Below are 16,944 nucleotides of genomic sequence, written 5' to 3'. Positions count from 1 at the left end.
CTAATAAAGGTCATCTCTAGCTCTGGATGTGCATGTCCCATTTCCATCAGGAGAGAACAGCTATTACGCCAGCACGCGGCTTCACATGGGAGTTGCAGAAAGGTCTCACCTATTTCTGCTTCGAGCCTTCCTGACCACCAGATACATTTTGCGCAGCAAACCTGGTTAACCCTCATGCTTACCAGAAAAAAAAAAAAAAAAAAACAACACGTGCACCTCGACACACTCTCCCGAGCACGATTTACAGCGAGCAGCTGGGCAGTGGCTGAGAGCTGACCCCTCCGGGTCATCCCCAAGGCACGGGATCATCCGGGTTTCCATCTAGGAAAAGAAGTCATGTCCAGCAACACCCAGGCACCCCAAGCTTTCTCCAAGGATCATCACTGATATCATCTGCTCAGGCACTGTTGAAAATTCAGGGCTCAACTTTTAAGGTGCTGTATGGTCTCGGATGGATGAACGCAGCTACAGACCGTCGTGGCACAGAAAACAAAGCACGCAGGAAAACGAAACCACGATGCAGGCAGACAAAGCAACTTTTCCGTTCTGACAACCTGAAAGCCTTCAAAAATCATAACATGATTTGTTGCTACCACATTATTGTCAATAACTATCTGGGAGCCTCCGTACACGTAAACCGAGCCACTTACTTTAAATCAATCCTTTCCTCCGCCTCAGAAACCACAAAGCATGTACTTACAAACCAGAAACTACAGCAAGAAAAACTCGTTTCCTAAATTACAGGAAGATTAGTAATGACAGGTCCACAGCTAACTGTTTAGCATTCTCATACATTAGGAGAAAATCCCTCTAACAAAAGGTAACAGCGATCCAGAGAGCGCTACCACCCCACAAGGAACAACGCTATTCCAAGAGCTGAAACTTGCAGGAATTTGTAGCAGCTTGGGCACAAAATGCAAGTACTGTGGAAGTTTGATTACGAGATGGATGGGCAGTACGACTGGGGGAAGCATCTGCAGGAATAGCCGGAAAGCTGCATGAAAGCCAAGGAGACAAGCAGAAAAGCAGCTGGAAGCACAGCTCTGAAAGAGCAGCTAGAGTAACTGCTTCTCAGGCAGAGACCAGCTGGATAAAGCCTTGTGCTGTGAGCAAGGAAACCGCTTTCCATTCCCTTTCTGCCGTGTTCAGGAAAACAAACCATCGTGCATTAGAAAGAAACAGAACTAAATTATAGACTTACCAGTGTCTCATCCTAAAAAGAAACAGCTTCCAGGATTCTAATCCTGGAGATGGCATCGATAAAGGAGAAAGCTTTTTTGTTGCCCAGGCAGCAAATAAAATTGTGATTACACAGCAGGAATAAGGTTATTGAATAAGATACTACTCTAAACCGTGAGGGTAAGGAAAAAAAAAGTGCACTTTAAAATAAAAACAAGCAACTCTGAGATTTTTCTAACAGCATATTTTAAAGGTTCCTAGCCATAGGAAGGTGAGCAGACATTAACAGCAAAAGGTGAAGTGAAGCTGCTAAAATGCAAGCAAACATTTTATGTATTTTAAGGGATTGAATATTTACAATAATTAAGGGCAACTCCTGCATATCTTACACAAACATTGCTACTAGTTAGTAATGAAACATGCTGGCATGTCAACCCTGGCACAAGGAGAGAGAAATTTAGCCAAGGTCAAACAGACCTCGTAATAACTCAGGTTATAAAGGTCTTCTAGGGGTCACCTAGCCCAACCCCTGCCCCCTCAGATCCAGTTTCAGCAGCACAGCTGGTTTGAAGTGGGATCATTCCTGCCAGCTGTGCACCCTCCCCACCTGAGCTTTGTTGTGGGGTTGTCACACTGACTGTAAAACCCAGCGAGACTCATCTTTTTGTGCTAGCCCTAGCCTCCAGTGGTCTCGGACAGGCTATGGGTGCCTGACTCCTCACCACCAGCACAACCTGTTCTTGAAAATGCCTGCAAAGGATGTTCTTCACCCCTCCCAACCATCTACTTCAGTACCTAACTGTACTTGATTACATCCTTTCTTTTTGCAAGGACTCCTAACATATTTGAAAGTTATCTTTGTCTCTTCTCACACCTTCCCTTTGAGCAATGCCAGTACAAACTCCTTACTGTACTTATTATTTCGATCTTTGAGCACTTGTTGCTTCTTTGAACCCTACCCAATGAATGTCCTCTTCGCAGTGCACCGTCCAGAAGCAGAAACAGTGCCAAGCAGAGCAGAAGGCACACTTCCTGCATCTTGCTGGGGTAGCACACTAACTTCCTTACTTCCTAAGCACCCCTTTTCTGCTCGATTTCCTTCAACCCCGGCAACAACGCGATGACTCACGGTCAGCATATAACTTCCAGTAAGCTGCCATTCCTAACCAGAACCCTAGCACCACGTTCCTTCCCCATCCTGTATGCATACGTTTGGTCTCCTTCTGCCTTACTGCACCCTGCGTCTTGTCTGGGGCTCGCTCCTTTCCATCGCCCAGATTCACTACCAGAAATATCAGCTGGCACCAAAACCAGGACAGATCGCTGTGAAGCCCTTCTCACTCAATTCAAAACACGAGGATGTGCCTATTGCTAGCTACTCTGGGAAGACACAATGAACAAGAAAATAAAGACACGCAAATGCATCTTATTAGATCAATTTGTGGAAATGTATTCTACGTGGAGCTGTTCTCATGAGCAGCTGTGCCAGATGCAATGGTCTTTCCTGGGCTGGCTAAATCACTCCTCTGATAGTCTCTGCGTGAGAGCAGCAGCCAGTGCTCCGGAGGAGTCACGCAAGCACAGGCGACTCAGGCTGGAGAGCTATTAAAAGAACCCACGCAGAGCGAGCGCATCGACTTTCCCCAGCTCCAAGTGCTGGCTGGCAATCAAGAGCAGCGCCTCAAGCTGTTGGCTGAGGCTGGCCATACAAAACACCAGTGGCGACCACATTTCAGAAGCCCACCGGCCGGCGTGCCAGCAGAGCTGGCAGTTTGCAAACAAGGCAGGAGGACGGAGCTGTGCTGCAAAAGCCCCTGTGCCTGCATTTCTTCCCGCTGCAGCTCATTCAAATCGCCAGTGCGAGGAGATCTGTAATCTATACGCCAGGTTGTCAGCTCTAGAAACCAAGCTCGGCGCATATTTCAGATTGAAAAAATAGAGCAATGTCTGTGTGCTGGTGTTAAGACAAAGGAAACACCCATTTCCTTTAATTTTCAGTTCCTGGAAGATTTGCAACAGATTTCTAAAGGAAACCAATACTTCCTTGCCATTAAACAGGGAGAAAAAAACACCCAACCCTCTCTTGCCCCCCAAGCAAGCTATCCAATACACATTTCCATATGCATATTTTACTTTAGCAGCCCATTTTTCCCCTTCTCCTACCTCAGCTCTTCCCAGTTAGTAGCCCACTTAGCTTTTTTTCATTGATCGGCCTTAATTTGCCTCGCTGGGAAACGGGCACGCAACTGAAAATCAGAGCGTGCTGCCGGTGGACTGTAACCAGCATTTACCCAGCAAGCAGCTTCTCTTAGGACCAAACCATAAACTACAAAGGGTTATGGTCACAGAGTGCTAACATGTATCTCCCACATTGCTATTCTGCATCTGAGGAGAACATACACATAACCACTGCCAAGAAAAAATAATCCTCTCCTCCCTGCCCTATTTCCTCCATAGGACTTTTCTCCCTCTGGGAATTAATATTCCTGGATCTTACTCCAAAGTTTCCCATCACTGGCTGATACTTTTGTTTTAGGTTAAGTTAGGTTTTTCTATCCTTTTTAAGTGTAGATACTTTTCAGCACTTCAGGTTAGTGTGGCTGAGACTGAATGGGATAACTCTGTTGTGAAAGTAGCCAGAGGAGAAAGATGACAGCAGTTTTATTATAGAGCCCCAAACATTTTTCATTCTTGCTCCAAAGGAGAGAAAAGGTGGGCTTGACACAAGACACCAGTAGCTCCTACCATCATTACTTAAGGATGAGGAAATGTTCAGCAAACTAGGAAGCTGGTTAAACATCTCCTAAGTCAAAGCCTTCTCGGACATCTTTCCATGTGGATTTAAAGCAGCGTACCAGCATCAGCTGTCCTCACAGCGAGGAGGTTTTATGGTTATGACAACAGCCCTGGTAAAGCTGTAAAACAGCAGCTTTACCAACAATTCAAGAATTGTTGAAGCTTTCCAAGAATTCTTCCTAAAAGAAGAATGTTTTTACATAGGCAAAGATGGCACACACTGCGAGCTTGAGACTGCCCTGGAAATGACGTAGTTTAGGCAATGCTGAAGGGTTAAGCTGCATTGGGTTTTCACAATATTATTCTGGACACGTCCTCATCACTTCCAGTAGCCAAGTGCCTTCTGAAAGTGACACAAGACACTACCAACTACTGTCTGTCTCCAAGAACAAAGCACGCATACTTTAGACAAAAAGCTGCTGTGCTTTTTTTTTTCCCTCTTAAAAAAAAAAAAAAGGCGGGATGAGAGCAGGACTTTCACATGGGAAGCAAGTTATGAAGTTTGCTGAGGAAGTTCATCCTAACATGCCAGCCCTAGGAGTTCTTTACCAGTTTCCATGCTCTGGTGACAAGCATCAGGAAGCTGCTGGGCCCCAGAAGCTTCTCCTGGAGCATTGCACTGGGCACATTAAATATCAAAGCACCAAGGCTACCCTCTCCACATAGCAGGCAACAGCTTTGATGTAGTTTTTGTGAGTGGTGCAACAAGTACAAAGCAGTATTTTTACTGGCTGGATCTTCTTAAGAGCAGTGCCTTTAGGATAAAAAAAAAAATCCTTTATTTCTGTAGCTCATAAATGAGGTGGTGAAGGCCTGTGAGCAGGTCAGTAGTACTGGGAAGCACGGTTTAGTCAAAATAGCTGGTGTTAAGCACAGAGTTAGCACTGGACTAAGAGGAAAAGGAGGAATTGCCTCAGGAGGATTTGAAGGACATCTTAAGCCAAACTAGCTCTGAAGTAACAGCAGATTCATTAAAACTGTTCCTTACACGCACCCAGGTAATCCATTTTGGTATGATTTGATTTCCAGTCCTTGTTTCACTTCCGAGCTAACCATAGCATGTTTTTAACATGCAATAAGCAGCCTTCCAGCTCCTGTTCACAAAACTCACAGACAACTGAGGCTTTTCCCAGGTGTATTCAGGGCCCCTGCCCTGCTGCCTTACAACTCCAGTGCTTCTCAGCACCGCAAGGCCTGCAGAAAGAGCCCAGGATCTTGCCCTAATTTTGAAAACACCCTCCAGAGATGAGAAGTAGCTCGGTCGGCTTTCTTCAAACATATCTTTAAAAGCAAAAACATGTAATTGGCCGTTTCATCCAAAAATAGCCTCTGCCCCGTGAAAGGTTACTTACATAACTCAGCCAGGGGGTCGGCTAGAGCCATGCTGTTGCCAGTGATGGCAGCTCAGAGGATTTCCTTCAACTGCTAACAACTTCCCAACACATCCACAAAGCTACTAAAGCTCTGCAGAGACAAGTTTTCTGGACTTTGAACAAGTAGCAAAGCCTGCATCACTCTGAAGTGCCTAAATCCTGTCCTGCAGACTGAGACCAGGTATATGTACTAGAGGAGGACAGGATATGCAAACGCACCACGTCATCCCAGTCTTATCAGTCTACAAGTGGTTCTGCACTTTAAGCAGCAGTCATCCAGGAACTTAGTTCAATTAAAATGAATCACCTGAGGACTGGATTAGGGTTGTTGGAATGGAATTTGTTTGGTTCTGATGGGAAGTTAATGATTTGTGGTTTACCTTTTAACTTTTTTAAATGTAAGTAATGTTTTCTTTCTAAGCATAGATTTACTTTGCTGTCCAAAGACTGACAAATACCTATAAGAATCTAATGCATGCCATATAACTGTAATGAGTACCAAAAGATTATGACCATAATACCTGACATTTCATAGCCTTTCAGTCGATGGGAACAGCAAGCACCTTATTCGCTTCTAACTGAGCCACTCAATTTACAATGGAAGAGTCATCAGTGAATTAAGAGGCCACCATGCAATGCTTATTGAATAATTAAAAAAAAAGTCTTGGGAATTGGAAAAAATATGGATTCTTAAACATATTGCTAGTGTCTCAACATTTCCCATTGATGTGGAAGTGCCTTGGAATTAAAATGTACTGAAATGAACTCAAATCTGCTTTTAGACAACCTGATTCGTATTTTGTTAACTTATGCAAATTAAAACAAGTTTTAAAAAAAACAATATTCTATGTATAAATTTCTCTTTGAACCATAAAGTTCCCTAGAACATTGTAATTTCATAACTGTGATTCATAATTAACACATTACTGATAGCTTGTTACACAAATGTTTATTTAACAGGTTAGTCATAATGCTCAGAAGAAAGATCTGGAGGAAGATAAACACAGAACTTTTACACCACCATTAAGAAAGTTCTGAGCATTCAGATGGAAACAAGAAAGTATAAAAAATAGAGCTGTCTGACCAACAGAAGCTTGAATTGTCACCAAATGCTATATATGTTAGTACTTTCCCAATAGTGGATTTTTGGGAAAGATTGTGCTATTCTTTGGCAAAAGAGAGCAAGACCTGTAAACTACGTCAAGTTAAAATAAAAGCACAAAAAACAGAATTTCATATATCTGTATCTTTGCTGAAGTGAAAGCAAAATTTTTCTGAGGTTCCTCAGTAAGAAGAGAATCAGTAACATGAAATTTAACTAGAGAATGTGTTATTAACCAAAATGAATAAAATACTACTTACAATGCAATTCAAATATTCTCTCAGTGTTTTGCACTTCTAAACTTTGTTGTCCAATTAAAAGATCTGTGTATTACCCCAAGCTCAAGAACCTGACATTTTTACTGATCCTTACATTCAGAGGACAAGCCTGCCAACCAACTGCTACAGCAGCGATCAGACCACAAAGCATCTGCTTCTCCTACAAGTGTCAAATAAAAAAAAAAAAAAACCAACAATATGCCACAGAACTCATCTGCTTCTTTGCAAAGGATCCTTTTCATTCTTAAGTATAAAAGACAGGTTGCAAGTTGCTTGTTATAAAACTGACAGTATTTACAGAAAGACTCAGCCTCCTCTTACTGGACCTGAAGCAAAACCGATAACATTCTCAGCAGAATAGTCAGAACAAACCATGTAGCAATCTCATTTAATACAGAATGTGTGTTTCAGGATGAGTTGATCTTTGAAGGACAGTCTAGTATTTTTTCCAAGAGATCAGATGTTTATAATGGAAAAAAAAACCTTCTTCTAGAAACCATTACTGAATATGTTTATTTGCTTTACTGAAAGACAGAAATCAAAACATTTCACTTGCAGTAAACAGTCCTGACCATCAGAACAACTCAATTTTCCAGAGCTCACATGAAGTGCAATAAAATCAAGAAACACATTTAAGAAGGTAAAAAACTATTACAGACAATAGTTACTCATAATATGTGCAACCTCATGGAATAGACACATTCCCCGTTACGCAGTCAATTTGTTCATATTACTTTATTTCTCACACCATACTCAGACAAGAAATATTTTACATTTCCTCCAAAGACAGCAAGAAAGAAAAAAATCTCTGGACAATGCTGCTTGGCAGTTTGCCACTGCCATCACCGAATCATCAGGGAAGACAGAAAGCTGCACCAAAAATAACATTGTCCAGCCTGGTCCACTGGCCATATGTTACTTGGAAAAAAAAAGAAAAAAGAACATCTGTTTTTCCAACAGCCATAAACCAAGAAAAACAAAACAAACTGTCCAGCCTTCCTCTCTAACAGCAGGATTCGTTTCTCCTCATTTATTTCTTTTTATATATATATATACATATATATATATATATATGTAAGTCAGGATCCCTCCAAGTTGATTTTCCTGCATCTACCAGCAGGTGTTAATCCCTCACCAAGGCAATACCTTCTGGAGCAGAGCTAGTCAACGAGCAGTTTATACATTGCTACGATAGCGCAGCAAAGCACACACCTGTACAATTCATTCCTCAGCCATACAGCCACGTAGAGGTCAGTTTGTTTTCACAGCCCTTTACTTACCTTTCCCATTTTGCCATGCAGTATACCACGACAAACTGAGGAAAGTAGTGATGAAAACTAACACGGTGGCCACAGTTCCATTGCGGAGCCTCATCTCATTTCACCATCACACTTGTTTATGTTCTGTTAGCGATTAGGGCTGATCTGTTGGGCTTGCTGCAACAAAGTCAGCTCAAGTCCAGCAGCAGCAGCACAAAACGTAGCTCTCACATAGCAAAGGAATCACAAATCAATCCATCCCGAACTGCTGCAAGCTTTCTTGTAGTTCTCATAAATTCAGTTTCTTTTATTCTTCTATTCCTGTTTAAAGAAAACAGAATTTTAATATTTAGACCAAAAATATTTACAAGTGTCCCCCATGTACCAAAATACAGTAAAGAAACACTTCTGTGTGCTCGTTACCGTGGCTTACATGCAGCCCTCTTGCACTGCCCCAGTCTCAGCTCAGGGAACAGCACTTGTTACATTAGTTCATCCTTTTTTGTTAGATCTGCCTGTACCTGGAGGAGCTGCACGTCACCCGAATTTGGTCGTTAAAGGACAAACACACCTATCACCTACATCACGATGCCATCACCAACCCAAGGCAAGCTCACACCTCGCTCCGGTGGCGCAGAAGGGATACGGGAGGCTTTTTAGGAAGCCGGCAGCTCAGAGCCCCGCTGCTAAGCACTGCCTTCACCAAAGCCTCTCCGAGGTCAGCGAGCAGAGCCCTGATGCAACTGCAGCAGTGGAAACGCCCCCAGCGAACTGAGAGACCGGAGCTTTAAATAGCAGTTACAAACCTATATCATTCATCTCTCCCTGCGCAGCACAAAAGCATCTGATCCATCCACAACCATTTTTTTCCCCCCTCGCTTAGCTGCGGGGAAAGCACAGACGACAGCCACACAAGCAGAGACTGTTCAGCCTGTAAGAGCTCAGAAAAACAGCACGGTGTGACCGCACCGCTCCTCTCCCCACCACACAGGGCCAAGGGAAGCAGGCAGAAGTCAGCCACAGCTCAGTTTCACCCCAGGTGGAGGTTCCAGACCAAGGGACCAGGAAATCCCCAGCTGGCCAAAGCCAGCCAGCATCTGAACACACTGTCCTAACCGAGCAAGGCAAAGAGAAAATGGAAATAAATTAACTGATGGCTGCTTTGAAGCTGAGGGTGTGGGGATTTGATTTACAGAGAGCTGAAGTATCATTTACAGTAGCCCAAACATTTGATGTTCTTTTAAGAAAGAAAAGAAAGGGAGGCAGTTTTTTCCCCCACCACAAGCTACATCTGATACCAGCATGCTATCCAGCAGTAAATAAAGACTTACTTTGGACTTTCCTTACAAGTAATCTGTCACTCTCTTGCCTGGCTACATTCAGAAGAGGGAAAAGCACTTCTCCTCATGCTCGTACCTGGAGATTCCAGTCAAGTCTGAACTGCTCTCACCAGGCTTGTACCACAGCACGCACTGCTTGCACTCAAGAGCTTGTAAAACAAGACACAACGAATAGGCCTGGTCAACAAATGAAAGGAAGGGAACCACAAAGTTACGGAACTACATGCTCTTGCATTTGAGCAACCTGCATCTTGTGACCAGGGCTCGAAGTGTTTGCCTTCTGACTACGATTACCTCATATAATGATGCCAGTAGCACGCTTTGTTCTGAGGAAGTTTATGCACAGACAGGTCGGTGGCTTTAAACTTTCCCTTATAGGTACTGTGTGATATTGAAGTTTGAGAACAAACGCAAGCACATGTGAAGAGGCCAAAGCAGAGGATAAAATTAGCTAAGAATCCAAGTAATGGAATAGAAACTGTGAAAAGCTTTATGGTATGAGAAACCTGAATTTAACACAACGAAAGATAAAGACAGCTGAGAGACCTAAAGAAAGGTGGAGAGCACGGCATGCCAGGAAGCATCATCATCACCAGTACTCTGAACAGGAGATGGCCATAATAAATGCCAGAGGGGTAGGCAACAGTAATTAGGTCAAAGACAAAAGCCTGTACAAACTGCCTGAGCAAGGGCAGGAAAAGATCTTAAAAGCCCTGAGTTTCACAAGGCCTGTCTGCCGGGCAGGAAGTGCAAAGAGTTCAGGTGATTCCCAAACTACCAGAATAAGCAACTGGGCTTCTGACAGCGATGCTGACAGCCTATGCTGCTGAAGTAGCTCTGGAGTAAGGATGCCTGAACTGTAACGTACGTTCACCGTGAGTCTAGCAGCAGCCAGATCTCTCCGAAGCAACTCAGGTGTGCACAAAGGACCAGGCTGCAAGCTAGAGGGGATTACCCCAGAGGGGGCAAGAGACAGCTGGTCCAACGTGCACACAGAGAGGGCAGCCAGGAAGGTAAAAACGTTAACTGATAAGAGAAGGAGAGAACTGCCTGACTCGATAGGAAACCTGAGCATCACTCGTACATTCGCAGCAAGAACAACCAAGAGGTTGTGAGCGGGGCTCCTTAGGAAAACGTAGCCTAAAATAATTGAGGAAAATAATTACTTAGCAGCGATATAACTCGGGTAGCTATTAGCTCACACCAAATTGCATCGCTGTGCTGATTGCCATGGCTTTGTGAGCCGGTTCTGTGGGGTTTTTTCTCCCTTTCTCCCCCATCGCCGTGCCCCCTCTCCCTCCGTCCCTCCCCTCCCGGCGCCGCAGCCCGAGCCCTGCACGGAGCGAGCACGGCCAGGCCATGCACGCCCCAGAAGCGCTCCAGCCCTTCAAAACGGAGCCGGTGAAGGCAGCAAAACCCCACAGGGACGCACGTTACCTAACCCCCGGGGTGGTTCCCAGCCAAACTACGGGGATGGAGCCGAGGAGCGGTCCGGTGAGGGCACACGACCCCAGGAGGCTGCAACTCGCCCCGTGAGGAGGACGAGAGAGGTGTCACGGGCACCAGCTCCGCAGGTGAGCGGTGGGGACTGCCCCAGCCGCCAGCCGTTAACCGGCGGCCGTTAGAGACCGTTAGCGACCGTTAGTCCCGTTCGCCCCACAGCAGCAGCCCTCAGGGGGTCCGGACAGGGAGATATCTGCCCAGCTGCCGGCTCCGTGCTCATAGCAAAGCTAGAAAAGAAATAAAAAGCAGCGGTAGGGGAAAAGCGGTGCCCGGCGCTCACTCACCTGCGCGCAGCGATCCACCGCCGCCGGGCGCCAGCCCCCAAATGAGCCCTCAGCGCCCGGCGCCCGCCTCTCGTCAGCGACGCCCCGCCCACCGCCGGCGCGTAAGCCCCGCCCCTCGGTCGCCAATGGGTGGTGGGGGCCAAGGGCTCCGCCCATTGGTCGAGCCACCTGTCGGTCCGCTGGGTGCGCGGTATAAATAGGGCGGTCTCGCGAGGACTGCCTCAGTGGCGGTGGGGGTCGGGCTGGGTGAGGGTCGGTGCGGAGAGCGCTGCTCTGGGGTGTGGGGCACTGTGGTGGAGGGGGCACAAGGAGGGCTCAGCAGCCCCAGCACTTCGTTATTTGCTACATTCTGGGTAGCTAGGGGAGCTCCAGCTCCAACCGTCCCCAAACTTGTGGTGGTAAACATGCACTATGTTCATTTCTCATTTGATATGCTCCAGAAGTTGCATTGAGCAGTCATGTTTTTAGGGTCTCCTCAAGACCACTGCCCTCAGACTGTAGTAGGATGCTCTGTACCTTGCAAGAATTGCACTGTACACTCCTAACTGCTTGAGTATCCAACCATTTTCTGCCTATTCCTCTTTCCTTGCCTTCCACCTAATTCAGAAAAAGTCATTGCTTTCATTTAAGGCTCCCTCACTGGGTGTTGTGGGGTAGTTCTCCACTCAAACTCTGTAAGCCACACAAAAATCATTAGTTAGTCTGCCCTAAGAGTGGTGTTTAACAAGTCTCCATGGATTTTTTTAACTAAGGCTTAAATATGCTACAGTATCCTTGTCCATTCATTTACCTGAACAGTGGCTCTCTGTGATTTTTTTCTTAAAAACTTGCAAAGAGGGGCTCATAGCAGCTAAGGGGGAGGGCAAAAAGGAGCGTGTGAGAAGTTCCCAATGTCCTCACACCTGAGCTGTTCTGTGGTGTTATTCATGGGGTGGTGAATTTATTGTGCAGTTATGTGCTTTGGTCCTCTTTTTTTTTAATATAATGAAGTGATGTTTTAGTGTAAAAAAAAAAAAAAAGATAAAAATCAGTACAATAACTTCCAAAGACTGGCATGTGCATGTGTGCACACATCTACTACAGAATTTTTGGTGGAGATCCCAGCAAGCCAAAAACACTGAAGCCAGCATTGTTTGGCTTTAATAGATTAGCGTTGCTTAGGGATGTGAATTTTTGCATTTCTGCGCTGGAAAAAAACAACTGGTGGAGATGTTTTCACATGAAAGTGCTCTTGTCAGGAGAGATCAGTCTGCTGAAGAGCAGGATGTGTTACAAGATGAGTTTGATGACATTTATTTGAGTAGGGCTATCTCCTATTTTCTACTTTTTGTTCTTTCCCTGATTGAAAGTTTGCATTAGAGAGGTTCACCAACCGGACCTTGACAGGATCCAATTAACTACTAACTTCCACGAACCATAGTGTAAATGATAATGTGCTTGTTGCTCAGCTCCTCTGACATCTACCCCTGGAGTTAGTTTCATGAGAAGGAAGGCAAAGTGCAGGAGGAAAAAAAAAATCGACATTGCCCTCATCTGACCTACTGCAATGCTAAACAAATGCCTCCTGGCATATTCCATGGCTTGATGCATAGAAAAACTGCGTGGTGAAGGAAAATACTGCAGCTGCCTGGGAAAAGGATTTGGGGCTGTTTGGCTGACACACTTAAATGCTGCTTGGTTCAGGCTCACTTTTTGGCCTGAACATTTTTTAAAATGTTAAACTGGAGAATCAAATGGAGTCTGGAGCAGGTGCAGCGCTTCCAAACTTTGTGTTGATGTGCAAGTGTTAAGGGTGCAAATGCTATAGCAGCCGTAGTGGGGCAGAAATTGTTTTTAAAATATAGGAAATGTAAAACCTTAGTGAGACAATAAACACTGGGACAGGCTTCCTAGAGAGGTGGTTGATGCCCTGTGCCTGTCATTGTTCGAGAGGCATTTGGATAATGCTCTCAAAATAATTTAGCTTTGGTTAGCCTTGAAGTCAGGCAGTTGGGATTTAGTGGTCTTTGAAGGTCCCTTCCAACTGTTCTCTTCTACATTTCATCAATAGAAAGATTTCATGCTGTGATATTTTTGCTAAGGTATTAGCTAAGTGTCAGAGTAAAGACAAAGCAGTAGAAGATGCTCTAGGCCTGCCATAATTTCATGCGTGCTGCAGTGACTGTGTCTGGCACACCTGGTCAGTCTGCTTTTATAGGGCTGCACAATTGTTGGCGTTCATAAAATCCAGAGATCTTTTTATCCAGGCACGTTTCTGGACTCATTCAGAAGCACGAAGGTGTTGTTGTTCCTGCATTTCACACCACCAGTGTTCTGGCTTTCCTGGGCATTAGGAAAGATGCACAAGAGGCAGAGGTGTTTGACAGTGGGCAGCAAAAGTCTCAACAGCAGCTTGGCTGAGAAATGGCAGGCCAAAATTATCCGTGTCTACCCACTGGTAATTGAATCCTGTCTCAGAGACAGGATTTATCCACTGTTTGGCACTAACTTGACACTTGTTGTTTAATGGAGCAAACACCTGGTGACTTTCAGTGCTTCTCCCTCCATCTCACCCTGGTTTTCCCTTTTTCCCATCTCGCAGGCAGTTTTGATGCTCATAGAAATTCAGATCTCATTACATCTTTATAGACATAAGCCAAAACAAATGAATGCTTCAATGGCTGAGCTTGTTCGCAAAAAAAAAACATTTTTCGTTTTGTGATGTTGTAAACTTGTTTTGTGCACAAAGCTGCTAGATGTACAGTTCGTGCATTAATGTGTGGCTTGTGCAGCATCTATTGAAGTGTTAATACTCAATAAATAAAGGGATGAAGAAAAATACATTAAAATATGATTGCAGATGCAAATACTCCGTTGCCAAAAAAAAAAAAAAAAAAAAGGAAAACAAGTGCCCCATTGAGAACATCTTTATTCCGCCTTTTCTATGACTGCCTTCTGATATAATCTCTTACATGTTGTGATGCTGCTTCTCAGCACAGAGCTGTGTCTCACCCAGAAGTCAGGTGTGACAGTGCCCTGTGGAAACCTCAGGACTCCTTTTCTGTAGGTAAATTATCAGCCCAGTGAAATAGCTGAGGTGGGAGAGAGCAAATAATTTGTCTGTGTCTCTGGGGGAGGTAGGAACAGGGCTGAACCTCCAAACTCATTTTCTCTTCCCTCACACCCATCAGCATTTCACTTACTGAGGTGGTAATATTCTTTGAGCCAGAAATGCCTCTGCCATATCACAAGCTCACAGAATGGCTGAGGTGGGAAGGGACCTCTGGAGATCATCTGGTCCAACCCCCCTGACAAGCAGGATCACCACGAGCACATTGTGCAGGATGGCATCCAGGTGGGTTTTGAAGATCTCCAAGGAAGGAGACCCCACAGCCTCTCTGGGCAACCTGTGCCCATGCTCTGTCACCCTCCCAGTACAGAAGTGCCCCCTCATATTCAGCCAGAACCTCCTGTGCTTCAGTTTGTGCCCATTGCCTCTCGTCCTGTCACTGAGCACCACTGAAAAGAGTCTGGCCCCATCCTCTTGACAGCCTCCCTTAAGATATTTAGATACCCCATGGGGAGCTGGGGTCGGCCTCTTCTCACAGGTAACCAGCGATAGGACCAGAGGGAATGGCCTCAAGTTGCCCCAGGGGAGGTTCAGGCTGGCAATGAGGAGACATTTCTGCTCAGAAAGAGCAGTCAGGCACTGGGACGGGTTGCCCAGGGAGGTGGTGGAGTCACCGTCCCTGGGGGTGCTCAAGGAGAGGTTGGGCCTGGTGCTTGGGGATATGGGTTAGTGGGTGACAGTGGTGGCAGGGGGGTGGTTGGACCAGGGGATCTTGGAGGGCTTTTCCAACCTTGATGACTCTGTGATTTTATGATTCTGTGCCACTCTCCTTTCTTCCCTGACTGCTTTGCTTCAAAATCCTTTGCCAGAAGCATGAAGAACAACCAGAAAATCTTAAGCAAGCTCACAGTGGTATGAGGGGAAGAAGAGAGAGATTCGTGAGTGCCTTGACAAAGTATCACCCTGCACCTCGCGTCCTTTTAATCATGCCCAGCCCTTTTGCATCAGATACGGGTACAAAGCTCAAACTCCAGATGCATCCCTTATCACTGGTAAAGGTTTTGCTCTGTGGCCGTACACGCTGAGCAGCTGAGACCAGCATGGGGAGGATGAGAGCTGCCACTTGAAGCCAAGGTGGGTGCGTGCCAAAGTCATTTTGCCAGCAGTTGATCTGGAGTGGAGGGGAGAAGGAATAAGAGGATGACATCTTTAGACCCCCTCGCTCAAACTACCTGCAGTAGGTTTTGTCAACCTTAACTCGTGTCCCCCCGAGGCACAGCAGGCGTCAAGACAATCCCTGCGAGCACATGAACCTGGGAGCACTGGAAATAATTATCCAAGCCACTCTCCATTAAACCAGCAGAGCTGGTGCTCTGCTGTAATGAAAAGATCTCGTTCTTTGCCCTGTCGCAGCGGGAACCCAGGCTATATTAAGCCATCCTGACTGGCCTTTAAGGTTTTAGTGATGTTTCTTTCATTTGAGAGTTATCTTTCTGCCAATTTAGAATCCCATCTCTTCCCCACAAAGTGAACCTACGGCTCCCCCAGCAGCAGCGGGAGGATGGTAGATGGCCAGGAAAATAGAGGTAGGAGAGGAGTGTGGCATTTAGAAATAATGAGTTCATTTTCCTGCATTTTAGGGCCTTTTAGACCAAGGTTTTAGTAAAAAAAGACAAATGAGCCTCAATCAAAGAGGAGCTCTAACCGAGTGTCTGGAACAAGGCATAAGTAGCAACAAGGTGGGCACTGCTGCCGCGCCAACCAGCAGCAAGAAATGACAGTAATAGCACGAGAGCTTTGGGACTATTAGGCAGCTCCATTCCCTAGGAAGGACGCTGAGGACACAAGCTTTAAAATAAAGCGGCGTGGCCCTTTCTTTGCAGATTCAAAGGAAGCTTTAGCTTCCCGTCTCCACATGCAAAGGAGGCGCTCAGCTTTCTCTCAGTCGCATGCAAATCGCTCTCCTCACGCACAAAGGAAAACAGCAGTGTAAGAGCAGTATGTTGATATCATATTTTATACCCAAAAAAAAAGGACTTTTCAGAATGACAGCTCCCGGTGTGATCCCACATGCTGTGCAATCGCGTGGGCAAACGCTAATTCCACCCAGGTAATGAGAGCAAACGGGACGGGGTCAGGAACAGGCAGCAGCAAAGGCAGGCGTGCTCCTGGCAGCTGGAGCACACCGAGCAATTCCTGCACTCTCTCTGAAGTTTGTAGCGTGTCGGAGATGACACGTCTGATAGCTGCAATAGCTGTGCCACTGGCATGCTTCATGCTGTGCTTACTGCTGCTGTTATTCCTGGAGAAAATAAATTAAAAAAACAAGCCGTAAGATATCGCAGTGCTGACACACGGCGCGCTTTGTGCGTTCGGGTGATTACAACTTAACCCTGGGTTACGGGATTATGGCAGATGTGTAGCAGCATGTTCATAGCCAGCCCTCAGGATGACTCATCTCGCGATGAACCTTGTTACAGGTGAGGAAACCTTTAAGCTGTCAAAGGCCAGGTTTTTGTGGCTGAACGGAGGAAAGAGCAAGGCCAAGGTGGAGAGCGTCACTCTGGGTGCAGGTGAGGGGCTCGGTGGCAAGCAGTGGATTTCTTCCTTTGCTCTCCCATGGCATGGTTTGTGTCACAGGCTCTGGCCCTGCCCCTTCCCTGTGCATTTAGGACAGGCTGCCAGCTGCAGGATCAGCCCAGGGCTGGCCTTGCTTCCTGGAGAGCATGGGACTGGGATGGTGAGGGGACAACATCCAACCATCTCCTATGGAGAGCATCT

General features: G+C 45.8%; 1 protein-coding gene across 4 annotated transcripts in view; it reads right to left on the bottom strand.

Moving 5' to 3' along the window:
• MGAT4A (alpha-1,3-mannosyl-glycoprotein 4-beta-N-acetylglucosaminyltransferase A) overlaps positions 1 to 11,203 on the bottom strand; it is a 71,788-nt gene extending 60,585 nt beyond the window's left edge. For 3 of the 4 annotated variants that reach the window (XR_011096194.1, XM_068681034.1, XM_068681056.1), the window contains exons 1-2: positions 11,115 to 11,203; positions 8,009 to 8,308 (exon numbers count right to left, since the gene is read on the bottom strand). Coding sequence is in view for 3 of the 4 variants with exons in the window: in XM_068681034.1 (XP_068537135.1) it covers positions 8,009 to 8,102 (94 nt within the window). In the remaining variant the exon portion in view is untranslated. Of the gene's footprint in view, positions 1 to 8,008; positions 8,309 to 9,318; positions 9,466 to 11,114 lie in introns of those variants that run through there. The other variant, XM_068681041.1, reaches the window with a different exon arrangement.
• Between the last annotated feature and the right edge of the window lie 5,741 nt (positions 11,204 to 16,944).

This window comes from Anas acuta, chromosome 1 (genome assembly GCF_963932015.1).
Source record: "Anas acuta chromosome 1, bAnaAcu1.1, whole genome shotgun sequence".
Taxonomy (NCBI): Eukaryota; Metazoa; Chordata; class Aves; order Anseriformes; family Anatidae; genus Anas; species Anas acuta.
This window is presented reverse-complemented; position numbering and strand designations above follow the sequence as displayed.